Source organism: Ziziphus jujuba, chromosome 2, assembly GCF_031755915.1.
Source record: "Ziziphus jujuba cultivar Dongzao chromosome 2, ASM3175591v1".
In the NCBI taxonomy this organism is placed as follows: domain Eukaryota; kingdom Viridiplantae; phylum Streptophyta; class Magnoliopsida; order Rosales; family Rhamnaceae; genus Ziziphus; species Ziziphus jujuba.
The window spans coordinates 18,667,567-18,682,930 of NC_083380.1; the positions used below are offsets into that span (position 1 = coordinate 18,667,567).

General features: G+C 34.6%; 3 protein-coding genes across 3 annotated transcripts; 2 read left to right on the forward strand and 1 right to left on the reverse strand.

Moving 5' to 3' along the window:
• Positions 1-114: 114 nt before the first annotated feature.
• Positions 115-2,657, forward strand: LOC107418880 (piriformospora indica-insensitive protein 2). Its single transcript, XM_016027565.4, has 2 exons — positions 115-770; positions 1,380-2,657. The coding sequence occupies exons 1-2, from the start codon at positions 543-545 to the stop codon at positions 2,607-2,609; spliced, it is 1,458 nt and encodes a 485-aa protein (XP_015883051.3). The 5' UTR covers positions 115-542; the 3' UTR covers positions 2,610-2,657.
• A 2,124-nt stretch (positions 2,658-4,781) lies between these two features.
• LOC107418893 (DEAD-box ATP-dependent RNA helicase 51) lies at positions 4,782-10,603 on the forward strand. The gene is made up of 12 exons (XM_016027588.4): positions 4,782-5,451; positions 5,905-6,090; positions 6,395-6,580; positions 6,874-6,957; positions 7,504-7,545; positions 7,704-7,775; positions 7,949-8,248; positions 8,762-8,800; positions 8,911-9,015; positions 9,456-9,524; positions 9,620-9,745; positions 10,181-10,603. Exons 1-12 carry the CDS (start codon positions 5,038-5,040, stop codon positions 10,364-10,366), a joined length of 1,809 nt encoding a protein of 602 aa, XP_015883074.3. The 5' UTR covers positions 4,782-5,037; the 3' UTR covers positions 10,367-10,603.
• Positions 10,604-11,153: 550 nt separating this feature from the next.
• Positions 11,154-12,271, reverse strand: LOC107418889 (early nodulin-like protein 5). The gene is made up of 2 exons (XM_016027580.4): positions 11,947-12,271; positions 11,154-11,824 (listed from the first exon to the last, which is right to left on the reverse strand). The coding sequence occupies exons 1-2, from the start codon at positions 12,125-12,127 to the stop codon at positions 11,469-11,471; spliced, it is 537 nt and encodes a 178-aa protein (XP_015883066.1). The 5' UTR covers positions 12,128-12,271; the 3' UTR covers positions 11,154-11,468.
• Between the last annotated feature and the right edge of the window lie 3,093 nt (positions 12,272-15,364).

Here is a 15,364-nt window from a genome sequence, read left to right on the forward strand (position 1 = left end):
CAATAAAATAAAGAAAAAAAAATACACAGTGAGGATAAAGAAGATTTTTTATTATTATTATCATTATTTTCCTTCTTTTTGGTCTGACTTTGAAGCTTACTATTGTTATGCATATTATTGTTATTGCTATTATTGTTACTTTTTCTTGGGCGCCGAGAAGTGTTTCTGGTACTTTTAGCTGCTGCTGTTGCTGCTAGAGTCCTTTGGATCTTACTGTCCTGAATCATATCTCTCAAACTATGGCTTTCCTGTTTGTAGATATATAATTAGTTATAAGTTTTGTAACTAATTTCAAAAATCTTTCGCATTTTCTCTGACTCCATTCGCATCTTTAAATTTTTTTCCTTTCTTTTTCTGGGTTTTCCTGGAAAATATATGTGTATATAGAACCCTTTTTCCTTCTTGTCTTGGTATTGCATTTTGTGAAAGAGGTTCTTTGGTTTCTGTCTTGTTTGGCTTTTTATTAAACTTAATACTCTTTGTTCAACTGGAATTTTCTCTTTCTACATAAGCTGCTTTTTTGGTTGGTATAGATTGGTCAAATGAAGGATTTTAGTATACCAAATGTTTTTCTTCTTCTTCTTCTCCTCTTGGGTTTTTGCAGTAGCTTGTTTGTTATGCACTGTAATGGTCAAGAAGAAGCTTTATCAGTAGCACCAATGGAGGAAAAAGAGAAAGAGGCTCTTTACTTAGCCATTCAAGGGTTTGTGGGAAAATGGTGGAATGGTTCAGATCTCTACCCAGATCCTTGTGGATGGACTCCCTTACAGGTTTGATACTGTTTTATTCTATTTCAACACATGGAAAAAAAAAAAAAATTCTATTTGAAAAAATATTTATAGATTGAGAATTTATAGAATTTAATCTTTTCATATCCACCGAAAATAATACAGTTAGAGTAACTTGTTTCAGTGTTTCTCAATGAAATATATATATATATATATATATATTTTTTTTTCCTTTAAAAAAAAAAACATTGACTTTGTGTACTCTCTTTTTTTTTTTTTTTTCAAATAATAACATTGATTTTTTTTTTTTGGCTTTTTTTGTTTTTTTGTTTTTTTTTTTTTTTTTTTTTTTGGCAGGGGAAGTCTTTTTTGTGTAACTAATTTACTTTCCCGAAATTTAGATACCAAACAAGTGATGTTTGGTAACATTAGTTTTAACCAAAAAAATATAGAGGATATTAAAGAGAAACTGGGTATTTTTTATTTATTTATTTATTTTTTCGCTTTTACCCCAACACAAGAACTTGTTAGATGATACACAATATTAGCATCTAGAACTTGTTAATTTAACTAATTACTTCTCACTATATGTTCCATGAGTTTCTAATTAAAAAGTTCATGATTTTAATAATATATATTCTTCATATACAGGGAGTTTTCTGTGATCTCCACGAAGGTTTATGGTATATTAGCGATATAAACATTGGACCAGTTTATGACAACTCTCTCATTTGCTCCCCAAATGCAGCATTTTCACACCATTTATTCAATCTCAACCGCTTGAAATCACTCTCTATCTTCAATTGCTTCACCAACCCAAACCAAAACCCAGTTACAATCTCCACTCTGAACTGGACCAAATTCACAAACACCTTAGAATCCTTAGAATTTAGATCAAACCCAGGTCTCATTGGAACAATTCCAACCACCATAGGTTCTCTCAGAGAGCTCCAATCTCTGGTGCTTCTTGAAAATGGATTATCAGGGAAATTACCATTGGAGATAGGGAATTTAGCCAACTTGAAGAAACTTGTCCTTTCAGGAAACCAATTGGTGGGTCAGGTTCCTGAAAGTTTTGGGTCTTTAACCCAGCTTTTAATATTTGATTCAAGCAGGAATAAACTATCGGGTCCGTTGCCTTGGACAATTGGAGGCTTAGTTTCACTACTAAAGCTTGATTTAAGCTCCAATGTGTTAGAGGGCAATATACCAGAAGATATTGGAAAGCTCAAGAATCTGACACTTTTAGACCTCGGGAACAACAAATTGTCGGGCGGGTTAGCTCAGAAAATTCAAGAAATGGTTTCCTTGAAGGAATTGGTGATGTCCAACAACTTAATTGGCGGTGACTTGGACAGGATTCAGTGGGCAAATATGAGGAATTTGGAAATATTGGATCTTTCTAACACAGCTTTGGAAGGAAAAATTCCAAAATCTATTATGGAATTGAAGGGGATAAGATATTTGGGGCTTGACAATAATAATCTATCAGGAAATATACCCACAAATTTGGAATCTATGTCTAATATCAGAACAATTTACATTAATGGAAACAATTTAACAGGAGAGCTTGGATTCTCAGAAGGGTTTTATAGGAAATTTGGTAGACGTTTTGGAGCTTGGAATAACCCAAACCTTTGTTTCCGAGAAGATTTGGTATCTGCAAGTTTTGTACCATTTGGTGTAAAACCATGCAAGCAAGAACATGGTGTTTTTAGTAATGGAGATTCAAATGCCAAGATAAGTAGCAGTGAAAGGAATTGGAATGGCGACTCTCAAGTTGTGAATTCTTTGGGATTTGCAAGCTATGGGTTTGATTTTTGGGATGTTTTTGGTGTACAAGGGACTTTTGTTTTTCTTCTTTGGAACTTATTGTTTTAGATATGATTAAAGTGTAGCTGATCAAAGTATCAATCAGAGATGCAAATTTTTACACCTCTTAATTATGAGTCACTACTAGCAAAAATAAAGTGCAAAATTATTAATTTTCCATTAATTGGTGTATATATATATATATAAACGGAAATTCTATGGTGAGAACGGTTCGTATGAGAATCACAGTATTAGTGACCGTTTTTTATAGTATTAACGACAGTTTCTTAGAAAATCGTCATCAATAGTATAAAAAACTGTCATCAATACTGTGATCAACATGAGAACCGTCCGCACTATACATGGACTGTATATATATTTATCTACAGTTTTATCTCTAACCATCAAAAACAAACTCTAGAGAAATATATATATTTTATCTTTGGAAATAATAGCTTCATAACTCTAGAGAACTATTTGATAATAAGATGCAAGACATAGAGCATTATTTTAAAAACATAAGATAATTTTTATTACTAGATCTACTTATTTGTGGAGAACAATTTTGGTGTCATAAGTGGTAACAAACTAAAATGGTGTTTTAATAATTTTGTAGCATTGATGGTAAACGTTTCCACCCGAGTTAGATTTTCAATCGTAATGCAAAATGTTAGATACAGAGGTGGAATTGATCATAAAAATGGCCCATCAACATATGTAGCTTGTTTTTGTAGAAATCACGCTTGGTGATTTTTTATTTTTTATTTTTTAAATGAGTATATGCATGTAATCCGTGACTAACTGAATAAAAAAAAAAAAAAGAAGTAAAAATATACATTTTGTTTTGACAATATATATATATATATATATGCACATATTTTATTATATGGGTTAATTACACTTTGCATTTTAAACTGGTTTTTTTTTTTTTTATCACTTTGTATATATTTTTGTACTAGAGCTATTTAAAAATTTATGAAATTAAAATATTTAAAAAAAAATGTTGACTATAAACAACTAGTATAATGTGTTTTTTTGACTAAAATAAAGCAATGGATATTATGAATTCCAATTAATAAACAACTTTATTCATTTTCTTTCTTTATTTTTATCCTCTTTTTCCCAAATACACTTTATTGAAAGGCATGTGACTTATTCCATTTTTACGTGGATGGTGCTGACGATTGTAATATAAGAATAAAAAAAATAAAAAAATAAAAAGCTTGTGGCAAAAATATCTTCTAAACTTTCATCACATTTGTAAATTGTACCTCAACTTTCATGTTTAATGCCTATATTTTATACCCTTTCACATATTTAGGCAGTGCCACCCAAGCACTTCAACGCGGTTCCACCATGCGCGTTAAATACGGCACATGCAGGTGAAATCAAGGGTAAAATAGGTATTTTGATATATTTTTCCTAATTGTAAAAAAAAAAAAAAAAAAGATACCTCGTCTTAATTTTAACCCCAAAATTGTTTAACAAACTAAAAAAAAATTAAGGAGAATAAAAACTTCTGAAAAAAGCTGGAAAACATACTTAATAAATCTTAATTTTAAAAAATTAATTGTAAAAATAGTTGAATCTATTTCCACCAATTTTTTTTTTTTTTCCAGTGCATATGATAGGATCACCACTCTCATCGTCTTCTTCACCATCTTCCTCTTCACCTCTGCAAAGACTCTCAGCCTTCAAATCCCCAACTGCCGCCATACCCTCAACCGCCACCTCTAGCTCCACCAACTCCTTTTACAGCTAGCTCTCTTCCCTCCAGCACACCGACCACACTCTTTCCACTCCGATCTGCCGTCTCATCTCTCTGCCGCATCCCATCCGAGCTCTTTGACCGTGTCTCAAATCGATCAAGGCACAGACCGTCCAGCTCTCCAATCTGCATTCCACAATCGAGCTAATACTTCACCACTCTTAAGTGAGCTCTTCACCTCTCCATGGAGGAGGCGTTTTGGTGGCGATGGCGGTCGAAGGGGAAGCCGAGGTGGCGGCTTTAATAAAAATTTAAAAAAACAGGGATGTGAGGGAAGAAGATGATGGCCTGCTTTGAAAAAACATTGAGATTTATTTATTTATTATTTTTTAAATTTTCAATAGAATGATACAGTCCGGATAACATAGAGTGCACCTTCACGTGCCGTTTTGTTGAGACATCCACTAATCAAAACGCTCCGTTTAAAAAAAAAAAAAAGAAAAAAAAAAAGGGAAAACGTTTTAGACACCCGTTAAAAACTGAAAAAAAAAGAAAAAAAAAAGAGAAAAATACTGTTGAACCCTTCCTTCGTCTTTCCCGTCTACCTTCCTTCGTAAAAACCCTAAGTGCAGAGTACTTGGATACTAAACCTTCGCCCGAGTGTTTATTAAAAAAAAAAAAAAAAAAAAAAACAAAACAAAACCTTACGCCCGAGTTTTGCCACAAAGCTCTCGGTCTCTTACGCCCGAGTTTTGCTCCCCCCAAAAGCTTTCGGTCTCTTCTGCCGCCATGGCCGAAACGCAGAGCACCTCGCATAACACTTCGTCCGAGGCCAAGAAGAGGAAGCGAAAGAGAAGCCGGAAGCAATCTTCATCAACCATTATGGAACAGCAAGAACCTTTGGAAGCCCAGGAAGTAGAGGAAGATGGAGAAGCTGTGAAGAAGAGTGAGAAGGAGAAGAAGAAGATGAAGAAGAAGAATAAGCTGAAAACAGAGAAAATGGAGCCTGAAAAGTCTACTGAGATGGAAGAAGAAGACGAAGATGATGAAGGAGAAGAAAACAAAGATGAGGAAGAGAAGAAGAATAAGGTGAAGAGTAAAGGAGGGTTTGGGATTATGAGTATGGAATCTTTTGATTCATTGGGGTTATCTGAGCCCACTTTCAAGGCCATTAAAGATATGGGTTTTGAGCATATGACTCAGGTAAAAAAAAAGTTAATTTTTTTTTTTTAAACTAATTCTTCTTTTTGATTATCCTAAATTCTGAGGTACCTGGGCTATTGCTATTCATTTCATTATGCTTCATTATGATTTTTTATTTTTTTTAGGTTAAATATGAATTAACGTTGTCTTATTGGATTTTTTTGGTAGCAAAGTTACACCCATAATCGAAAGAATTTTAGTTGTTTTTTAGTAATAAATTTAGTACAGGACATCTCTGAGCAAAGTTGAAAATTGTTAGGAGCATGAACTATTCTTAATAGATAATTGGTGATAAATGCATATGGCAGTCTTGGCAAGTTTGTAGGAACCAGATAGTTAAGGGAATCCACATAAAGCCCCTCAAAGTTTGTCTTTTATGCCTTGGAATGTTGTGGCCTTATGTGATCCATATACGTTCAAACCAAATTGAATTTATATTGCATTACAATGCAGATTCAAGCCAGATCAATTCCGCCACTTTTGCTTGGAAAAGATGTTCTTGGAGCTGCTAGGACCGGTTCTGGAAAAACTCTTGCTTTTCTAATACCAGCTGTGGAGTTGTTGTACCACACACACTTTGCCCCTCGCAATGGAGCTGGAGTTGTGGTTATTTGCCCAACAAGGGAACTTGCAATACAGGTGAAAGTATTATTATTATTTTTTACATGTGTTTCCTGGACATCAAAATAGAACATTGGTGATAATTCTGTTTAGAGTGATTATTTGTTCTCTTTTTTTTTTTTTAATTTTTTTTATTAATAATTTAAAGAACAAATGCTTTACTTTTTTTGGTAAGTAGGTTTCAATTTATATCTATACAGAAATCGGAGTGCAATTATTTTTAGTTTGATATATCTTCCATTGCTAATCCATTTTGTTTATATTCTTGGCTTGTATGCTAAATTCCTCTGTTCTTCCTGACTTATTAACCTTCCACATTCAGACTCATGCTGTTGCAAAAGACCTTCTCAAGTATCACTCACAGACTCTAGGCTTGGTTATTGGTGGTGCTGCTAGAAGAGGAGAAGCAGAACGTATCGTAAAAGGAGTAAATCTATTGGTGGCAACGCCTGGTCGCCTTCTTGATCATCTTCAAAATACCAAGGGATTTGTATTCAAAAATCTAAAAGTATCATATGCTACTCTTCAGCATTTTATATTATTTTTATTGCTTTCATGGTGGTTTCTACATGATCTGTTATGAATTTTTGGACAATGATTTTTCTACATCTTTCTCATTCACATATTTTCGTATTTATGTAGTTAATAATCATTGTAAGTATCATTGGCGGACTTTTGGCATGGTTATTTTTCTGCTCTCATGTAGAAGACCACACAGTAGTTGTTTTTCTATGCAAATATGTACTTACGTTTGCTTCGTATGCTAAACTCTTTTTTCATATAATTGGCTTGCATTTGCAGTGTCTCATGATTGATGAAGCTGACAGAATATTGGAAGCAAATTTTGAAGAAGAGATGAAACAAATTATCCGGCTTCTACCGAAGGTAAACTCTATGATTCAATCTTTACCTTTAATATTATCAAATTTAAGTTGTTGAGCATGTTTTCTTCACATGTTCATTTGAGTAATCAAGCTATAAGGTTTGTTCATCTATTGCAAAGAATGAAAATGGTTTATCTTCTAAGTACTTAATTTATATAATAGTCCATTAAGTGTTTGCATGGCTTGCTTAGGAAAGGAACAGTAAAAGTGTACAGTAGATGCATTCTTCAAATGTTCTCTAGGTCCTAACTAGATGTTTGATCACTTGAACCTAACCGGGGACATTATATGGTTGTTCTGCAACTATGATACTGGCACTTAAAGAATATCATTGTTTATAGAGAATGTTTGCATTCAATTTCCACTGTTTTCCCTTGCTTTCTTTCGCTGCAAAATGATGGAGTTTGGAAATATTATTTATTGTTTAAATTTAGCTATATGCTTAGTTCTGTTAGTTCTGACTTTTTATAGTAGCAATATCATTTTTACTTTTTGGTAATGTCTATGTCAAGGTTTTTAGCTGATTGAGTTCCTTTATGATATGCAGGATAGGCAAACAGCTTTATTTTCAGCAACCCAAACTAAGAAGGTATATTGACGTCTCTTTGTTGTGCCTCATTCTTTTCAGTCTTCTGATATTCAAGTTTTCAGAATTATATTAAACTGTCCAAGTCATTTTCTTTGTAATTTTGAATTTTGGATTTTGATATTAAGCTGGTTATAATAATTTTTCCTGCAACTCTGCAGGTTGAAGATCTTGCTCGCTTGTCGTTTCAAACAACTCCTGTCTATATCGATGTGGATGATGGTAGAACTAAGGTAGAAATTGACTTGGGAGTTTAATTTGTGTACTTACGTGGTTATGAGTATTATATTCATTTTTTAAAAATTGCTTATACTTTTACTGTGTATCTTGCATCTATATATGAATTTACAATTTCCTTTTCTTTAACTTTCCACTTTGAGACACTCACAGGATTCTGGCATTGTAGGTTACCAATGAAGGGCTGGAACAAGGATATTGTGTTGTGCCTTGTTCCAAGAGATTTATTCTTCTATATTCTTTCCTCAAGAGAAATCTGTCTAAGAAAGTCATGGTCTTCTTCTCATCATGTAACTCAGTCAAATTCCACAGTGAACTTTTGAGATACATCAATGTACCTTGCTTCGATATCCATGGAAAGCAAAAGCAGCAGAAGAGGACAACTACGTTTTTTGACTTCTGCAAAGCAGACAAAGGGATTTTGCTCTGTACTGATGTAGCAGCTCGAGGACTTGATATCCCTGCTGTGGTATTTGTTTCTTTTCCCGTGTGATCTGGATGTGTTACATTTATTGCTTTTGCATTATAGCAATGCTTGCAGGACATGGGTTGATTGCTTTTTCCTTGAATAAGAATTATAGTAAGCTATTCAGATATTTAATTTCATATGCTTGCCTATCAGTTATTAAGCTATTCTAAAGTAAAAGCATGTGGTGAGCACAACCTTTAGGTGAGCAATTACTAAATGCATCAGTTGATGATATAATGCTTTGCTTCTAGCTTAATTATGCTTATTAAAAATGTCTTCATTTGTCTCCTTAAAAGTTGAAAGGTTATGAGCTTTTAGAAATTGAAGTCTTGTGCTCTGGAAACCACTGGAACTGCTGTGGAATAATTTTATTACATAGCACTTGTGAAAACATGGCACCATGAAATCTTGTTTGGATAATTACCTCCGTGGCACTATCTAAATCTAAAACTTTTGAAAGTTCATTTTGTGTTTTACTGATTATGTATCTTACATTACTTCTGTTGCTTGTAGGACTGGATTGTTCAGTATGATCCTCCTGATGAACCAAAGGTGCCTACTATCCTTATCTTAAACAATAACATATTTTAGTTTTATTTTTCATAGTATAAGTTTTGTTCATCAATGTTCAATAAACTGAAGCTTGGGATTACTGCCTGTAGGAATATATTCACAGGGTAGGTCGAACAGCTCGTGGGGAAGGTGCGAAAGGAAATGCACTACTTTTCCTCATTCCTGAAGAGTTGCAATTTCTTCGCTATCTGAAGGTACAATTATTTTAATAGAACACTACTAATTTACACAATCTAGTTAGTTAAAGAGGCAAGAAGCTAATTAAAATATCAAAGAACTAAAATAAGCTAAAAAGTAGTAAGGGCCACTAATTTGGCAATCCGTTTGGTTGATAAAGTGAACTCCTCAAATGATGTACTGTTCAACCGAAGTCATTCTTCAATGCACAATATGAATTATGGTACTAAAGAGGATAGAAGCTTATTGAAAGAACGAAGAATTAGAAGCAGCTAAGTGATACTGAAGGCTACTTATTTTGGCAATCTTTTTAGTTTTGAAGTTCTTTAGATGATGTACTGTTTAAGCTTTGCTTATATGCTCAACAGGAATTGTGGTATTTAACAGTGATATAATGTTTGTCCAAGAGTTGAAAACTGATACTTTTTTTGAACTAATACTTCATTTTTGTCTTCAGGCAGCAAAAGTTCCTGTTAAAGAGTACGAATTTAGCAATAAGAAGCTTGCAAATGTGCAGTCTCATCTGGTGCCTAACTCTTTCCTCTGTTAACTTTATTCTGTGTGCTTTGTATAAATAGAAACTATTTGATAACTTGTGTCTTGTAACTTGGATTGATGCAGGAGAAATTGGTCTCTGGTAACTACTATTTGAACAAGTCAGCAAAAGATGCATATAGATCCTATGTATTAGCATATAATTCACACTCTATGAAGGACATCTTTAATGTTCACCATCTGGATATGCAGGTACCTAGTCATTCATCTGATTACTTGAAGAACAATTCTCTTTTTTACCTTGCTGATATTCTCGTTTTGGTGTCCATAATTTCTCTCTAGAATTACCAGAAAATATGCTTGTAATTTACACCTTATCCAAGTGCATGTGTTGAACATCTTTTCTTGTCCTAAGAAAATCTAAATGATGCTAAACTGGATGGAGCAAAATAATCGTAGAAGACTGGAAATAGATATCTTGTTGAGCAGTCCAGTAGGACGAAGAAAATGAGATAAAATCACCTATGGTGCAAATAGACAACAATTTTGTATGAACTGGATATGTTTAGCTGCAGGTCTATAGAAGCGAACTTTAGTTGCAGGTTCAGTTGCATTATAGTTTTCAGATAATTAAGGTATGCTATGTGAAATCCAATATAAATTACTAATGTTGTTGGCTTTGGCCAGGCGGTTGCAGCATCATTTTGCTTCTCTAACCCACCAAAGGTGAATTTGAACATAGACAGCAATGCATCAAAGTTTAGGATGAAAAGGCGTAAAGTTGAGGGAAGCCGGCATGGATTCAGTGAGAACAATCCTTATGGAAAGCTGAAAGGTGGTGGAGATGACAAAACCCAATTTGTAAGGTATTAGCAGAAACAGATTTATGGCTCTGCACAAATTTTGTTAGGATAGATGGAAACGGGGGCCGGTCGGGTTAAGTTTTTTTCCCGTGAAGAAAATACCATTTTGTTTTGAGGGCGTTTTTGCACAATTTCTATTTTTCTTGCTTGTTGAGATGTGAAATCAGTGACTAAATATTTGTATTAAGTTTTTAGCAAATTTATTTTCAATTTGATAACAAGTCTATTTAATCTTTTATTTCTCTGACATATTTGAACAGAAATAAGATTTTATTAAATATCAAATTGAAGTAACATGGTTATTAAAACTTGATCTTCAGTCAATATAATATAATTTACATACTTAAAAGAAAATATAGTATCATGTATAATTTTGAATGTATTAGTCAAATTCAAGATCATATAAATTTGTGTACAAATGTTGTGGGGTTATTTTCAAGCCTGAACAGAAAACTTCTTATGTATGCAGCATGAGAGGCAGCTAGCAATTATTTATTAGCGTGTGTCCAACTAAATAAAGAAGATAACTATACGAAAAAGATTGTGTTAGAAGTGACTTTTCGTAAACTTATTGTTCACAAAAATGAAGATTTTACCTGAGGGTATTTGAAACAAGATTTTCCTCTGTTAAGTTCAACAAATGCTCAGAGTCTCGACCTCTGAATTTATTATATCCTTCACTTTTGCCTTGCAACATTGCGAAGTTCACGATGCCCCTGGATCTTTTGGTTGAATCTGTGCACATTTTTTGGTTAACCAATCAAAGGTGCAAATTGCTATACCATACCTACATATTATATGGAATTCTTTGGCTTAAAATATTTCTCTTTGCTTTCAATTTCAAGCCATTTTGAACGACTCCACCTGGAATTTCCTCAGCCAGTTTCTTATGTACTAAATATTTTTCAGAATTCAATTTTTTTGCACTGCCAACCGAGAAAGTGAGATAAATAAACAAAACTATGATACATGGCCATATTGTCAACAATATGAGATGACATGCACTGCCAACTTTCAGAAAATAACAAGTTTCATACATATAATAAATCGAAGTCCAAGTCAGATTGTACCCAAAAAAATAAAAATATTAAACTTAGATAGTTTGATTGAATCTAAAAGAAAAAGACCCCCAAAACTGACATGAGCATGAGGAGAAGAATAGTTGGAGAAGAAGAAATGGCCATTACTCCAACAGCAGAATTTTTATGTGATTTGCCTTTGGTAGTGGTAGCATTTTGGCTTTGAGCTTGAGGTGGTTTTGCAATTTCAGGTTCAAGTACTTTGATGATCATCTTCTGGCCTCTCTGGCAATGTCCCGAAACACCACTAATGAAAAAGAACAATCCGGGTCGGTTCAATTCGAAAACGGTATCACCATTGTTGGAGAACAAAAGGGGATGAGAAGAATGGCATTTTCTATACTCCTCTTCAGTCACCTCCATAACTGAGTCTTTCTTGTACTTGAAACCTATACGTTTAAAACAAAGAAAATGCAAATTTAAAAAAATAAAGAAAGCAAACAAACTAACAAATGTATTTTGTAATTTGGGATCTTACCAAAAAAACAGATCAAGTAGTAGTAATACTTACATATAGTGTCATTGACATTGAACCTGTTTTGAGATGCCCATTGATTGTAAATTTGTTGGTCTCTTGTTTTTGGAACATTCCAGCCATTGGTACCTCCAACATCAAACTCAATGGATGTTACAAAGAAGAATTTGAAGGTAGAGAGAAAGAGAAGGAAAATAAGTATTTTGGAGGACTCCATGAAAGAGAAATTAAAGCTTCGATAGGTTTAGAAAGAGTGAAAATGGTAATACAAATAGAAATATGCAATAGAGAAAATGTGGTTTTTGAGTTTAAAAGGAGTAAATAAATGCAGTTGAAATGGAAGTGTATTAGTGAGGGAGTAGAGGAAGAGAATTCTAAGGAGTAAAATTTGGAGGTAGTGGGATTGTTGAAAAGGGTAACCGTTAAGCTAAAAGGCTATCTTTGACTTGGTAATATACCACTGTTTTTCCAACATGGCAAGCTCATTGAGACTGTTGAGAGAAATTAGCTGACAAAGAAAAATTTAGAGAAAAACGTTGAAAATAAAGTTGCTCCAAATGAAAAAGCATTTCTTAATAAAAAAGAATGTACAATTTTGTTAGTGGGAGATTTCTTTTCTAATGGTTAATTTAGTATTTAGATTAGAGATATAGAAGATAAGGTGAAAGAGTAAAATAATTATCAGAATAAGTAATATCAGTTTATTTCCTGTAAATTATAATGAACGCAATGACAAAAATTTCTCCATTCTTTTAGACCAATTTATATCAAAGAACGGTGCAACATTTTCAAAGAGTTTAAGATTTGTCCTTATTGGAGGACAACCAAGATGGATTGCAATGGTCGTTTAAGTATAAACCTTCAAATTTTGAATTCAATTGAGGGGAGATAAAAATATAATAAAATAAATAAAATAAAGTAGCCCATTAAATTTTTACAAGATTTCTAAAGTGCACCATAACTTTCATGTTTAGTGTTTATATCCTGACTATAACAATTAAATTTTTATAAGATTTGCAAATTCCACTTGACTTATGTGTTTAGCATTTATATCATGAATATAACAACTTTTAGCGGTAACGGTCTCAGACCTCAACTCCATGGGTATTGTAGGCGTAAAAATAAATAAATAAAACCTATCCTTGTAAAATTATAAAAAATATATATATACATATAAAATAATTGTATAACGAACCGTCCATATATAAATTATATTTAAAATCAATATTTTTTATAAAAAAAATATTAATTTTGAATACCTATTGTAAAAATTTTATATATATATATATATAAAAGTGCTATAGAATCAACTCATCCACACCATATCAAACATCAAAAGGACATTGACATGCCGCATTCAAAATTAATATTTTTTGACAAAAAAACAAAAAAACAAAACTCTCTGTACATTTATATATAGCTATAGAATGAGCCCATCCGTACCATATGGAAAGGATATTAACGTACATTTCTTTTTCTCCATTTCATAAAATGGTGCGTTGTGTCACGGTTGGGGCATTTCATCAAACACTTGGTAAGCATTCTCTCCATTTTGGGCCTATTTTGGGCCTTACAATGGACCAAGCACCTAGAGTAGTGTGGAATTCTCTAGAACTTTATGGAGAACTCTAGGTCAAGCCATGTACATATCCATTTCTAGATGCTTCTTTAGATATTTTTGTAAAGGAGGTGGGAAGGATCTAGACACCCATTCTCCACCGTAGGATTAAAGCAACTATAGCCGTAGGATTAGACTTTGTATGCCTATAAATAGGTGGAGGCCTCATTTGGCCAAACCATCCAAGAATCCAAGCATCCAAGGATTCAAGAATCCAAGCTACTCTTGTAAAGCTCTCTTTCAAGCAATATACTTTCATTCTCCCAAACTCTCTTTGTGCTCTAGCTTTGTTTGCTTAGCTTTCTCTTTTAAATGGGCAAAAGGCTTACTTAGTTGCAACAAAGGGTCGAAATAGCAACTAAGGCCGCACGACTTGAAGGGATAAGAAACAAGTCCGTGACAAGTGGTATCAGAGCCAAGGTTAAAGGTAGCATCTAGAGCAACAATGTCTTCATCAGAGGTTGTGGTTGAAGAAACAAGGGGAAGGGAGGTCATCCCCGAAGCTGCAAGGAAGGGACGTGGACGTTCAAAGTCGAAGGACGTTCTCACCGCCATGGAGACCAAGGTGGTCAAGATGGAGTTGGCCGTTGCCGACATGTTGAAGCGGCTTGATTGTGTGGAGCAAGGCATGGAGGAGCTCGATGGTCGTGTGGGTGACCAAGTGGGGGAGCTTAGAGGTATCATGCAAAGCACCAACGAGGCCAACACCGAGGCATGGCGTCATGAAAGCCAAGCTTTCCAAACAAAGGTAATTGAAACCTTGTCCCTTATGCAAGCTCAATTAGATGAGTTTAAGAAGAGTTTAGAGGAGACACGTGAGAATTGGGCGTTATGCAAGAGAGCTGCAACTAGTGGCACCGTCACTACCCAACAAATAGTTTCTACTCCAAGGGTAGATGCTCCCAAGCCCAAGGAGTTTAGTGGGAGAAGGGATGCAAAGGAGTTGGACAACTACATGTGGCATATGGAACGATACTTCGAGGCCTTGGATTTCCAATACGAGAAGCAAAAGGTAAACACCGCTACCCTCTATCTTACTAATCTTGCTGCGGTATGGTGGCGTAGAAAGCATGAAGAAATGAAGAAAGGCATATGCGCTATCAATTCTTGGGAAGATTTAAAGAGTGAATTGAAGAAGCAATTCTATCCCGAGAATGTGGCGAATGATGCTAGGAAACGCATGAAGGAGTTGAAGCACCAACGGTCCATCCGTGAATATGTGGAGCAATTCTCTGGGTTAATGCTCCAAATTCCCAACATGAGTGAGGAGGATCTCCTTTTCAACTTCATGGATGGGTTGCAACCGTGGGCATGCCAAGAGCTTCAACGAAGGGGAGTACAAAATATTTCCACTGCCCTCACTACGGCCGAAACACTTGTCGAATATGGGCGAGGTGAGTCTTCCAACCCTAAGCCTAAGAATAATTATATTAAAGGTGGGGGAGCCAAGTTCCATAAAACTCCCCAAAGTAAGGAGTTTCCAAGAAGGCCACCATTACCTAACAAAGGTTGGAAGAAAGGAGGCAAGCCCGAATTCAAGCCGAAGGAAAATTGCTTCTTATGTGATGGTCCCCATTGGGCTAGAGATTGTCCGAAGAGGAAGTCCTTAAGTGCCATGCTCGAAGCGAGGGAAACTCAAGAGCACACACAAATAGGTTGTCTACAACTCCTCAACTCACTAAAGGCTAGTCCAATCCCAACCAACAATACGAAGAACAACTCCCTAATGTACGTGGCGGCACGTATCAACGGGAAAGATGCCCAAGTCATGGTAGACACCGGCGCATCTCACAACTTCATAAGGAAGAAGGAGGCCATGAGGCTTGGCCTCAAACT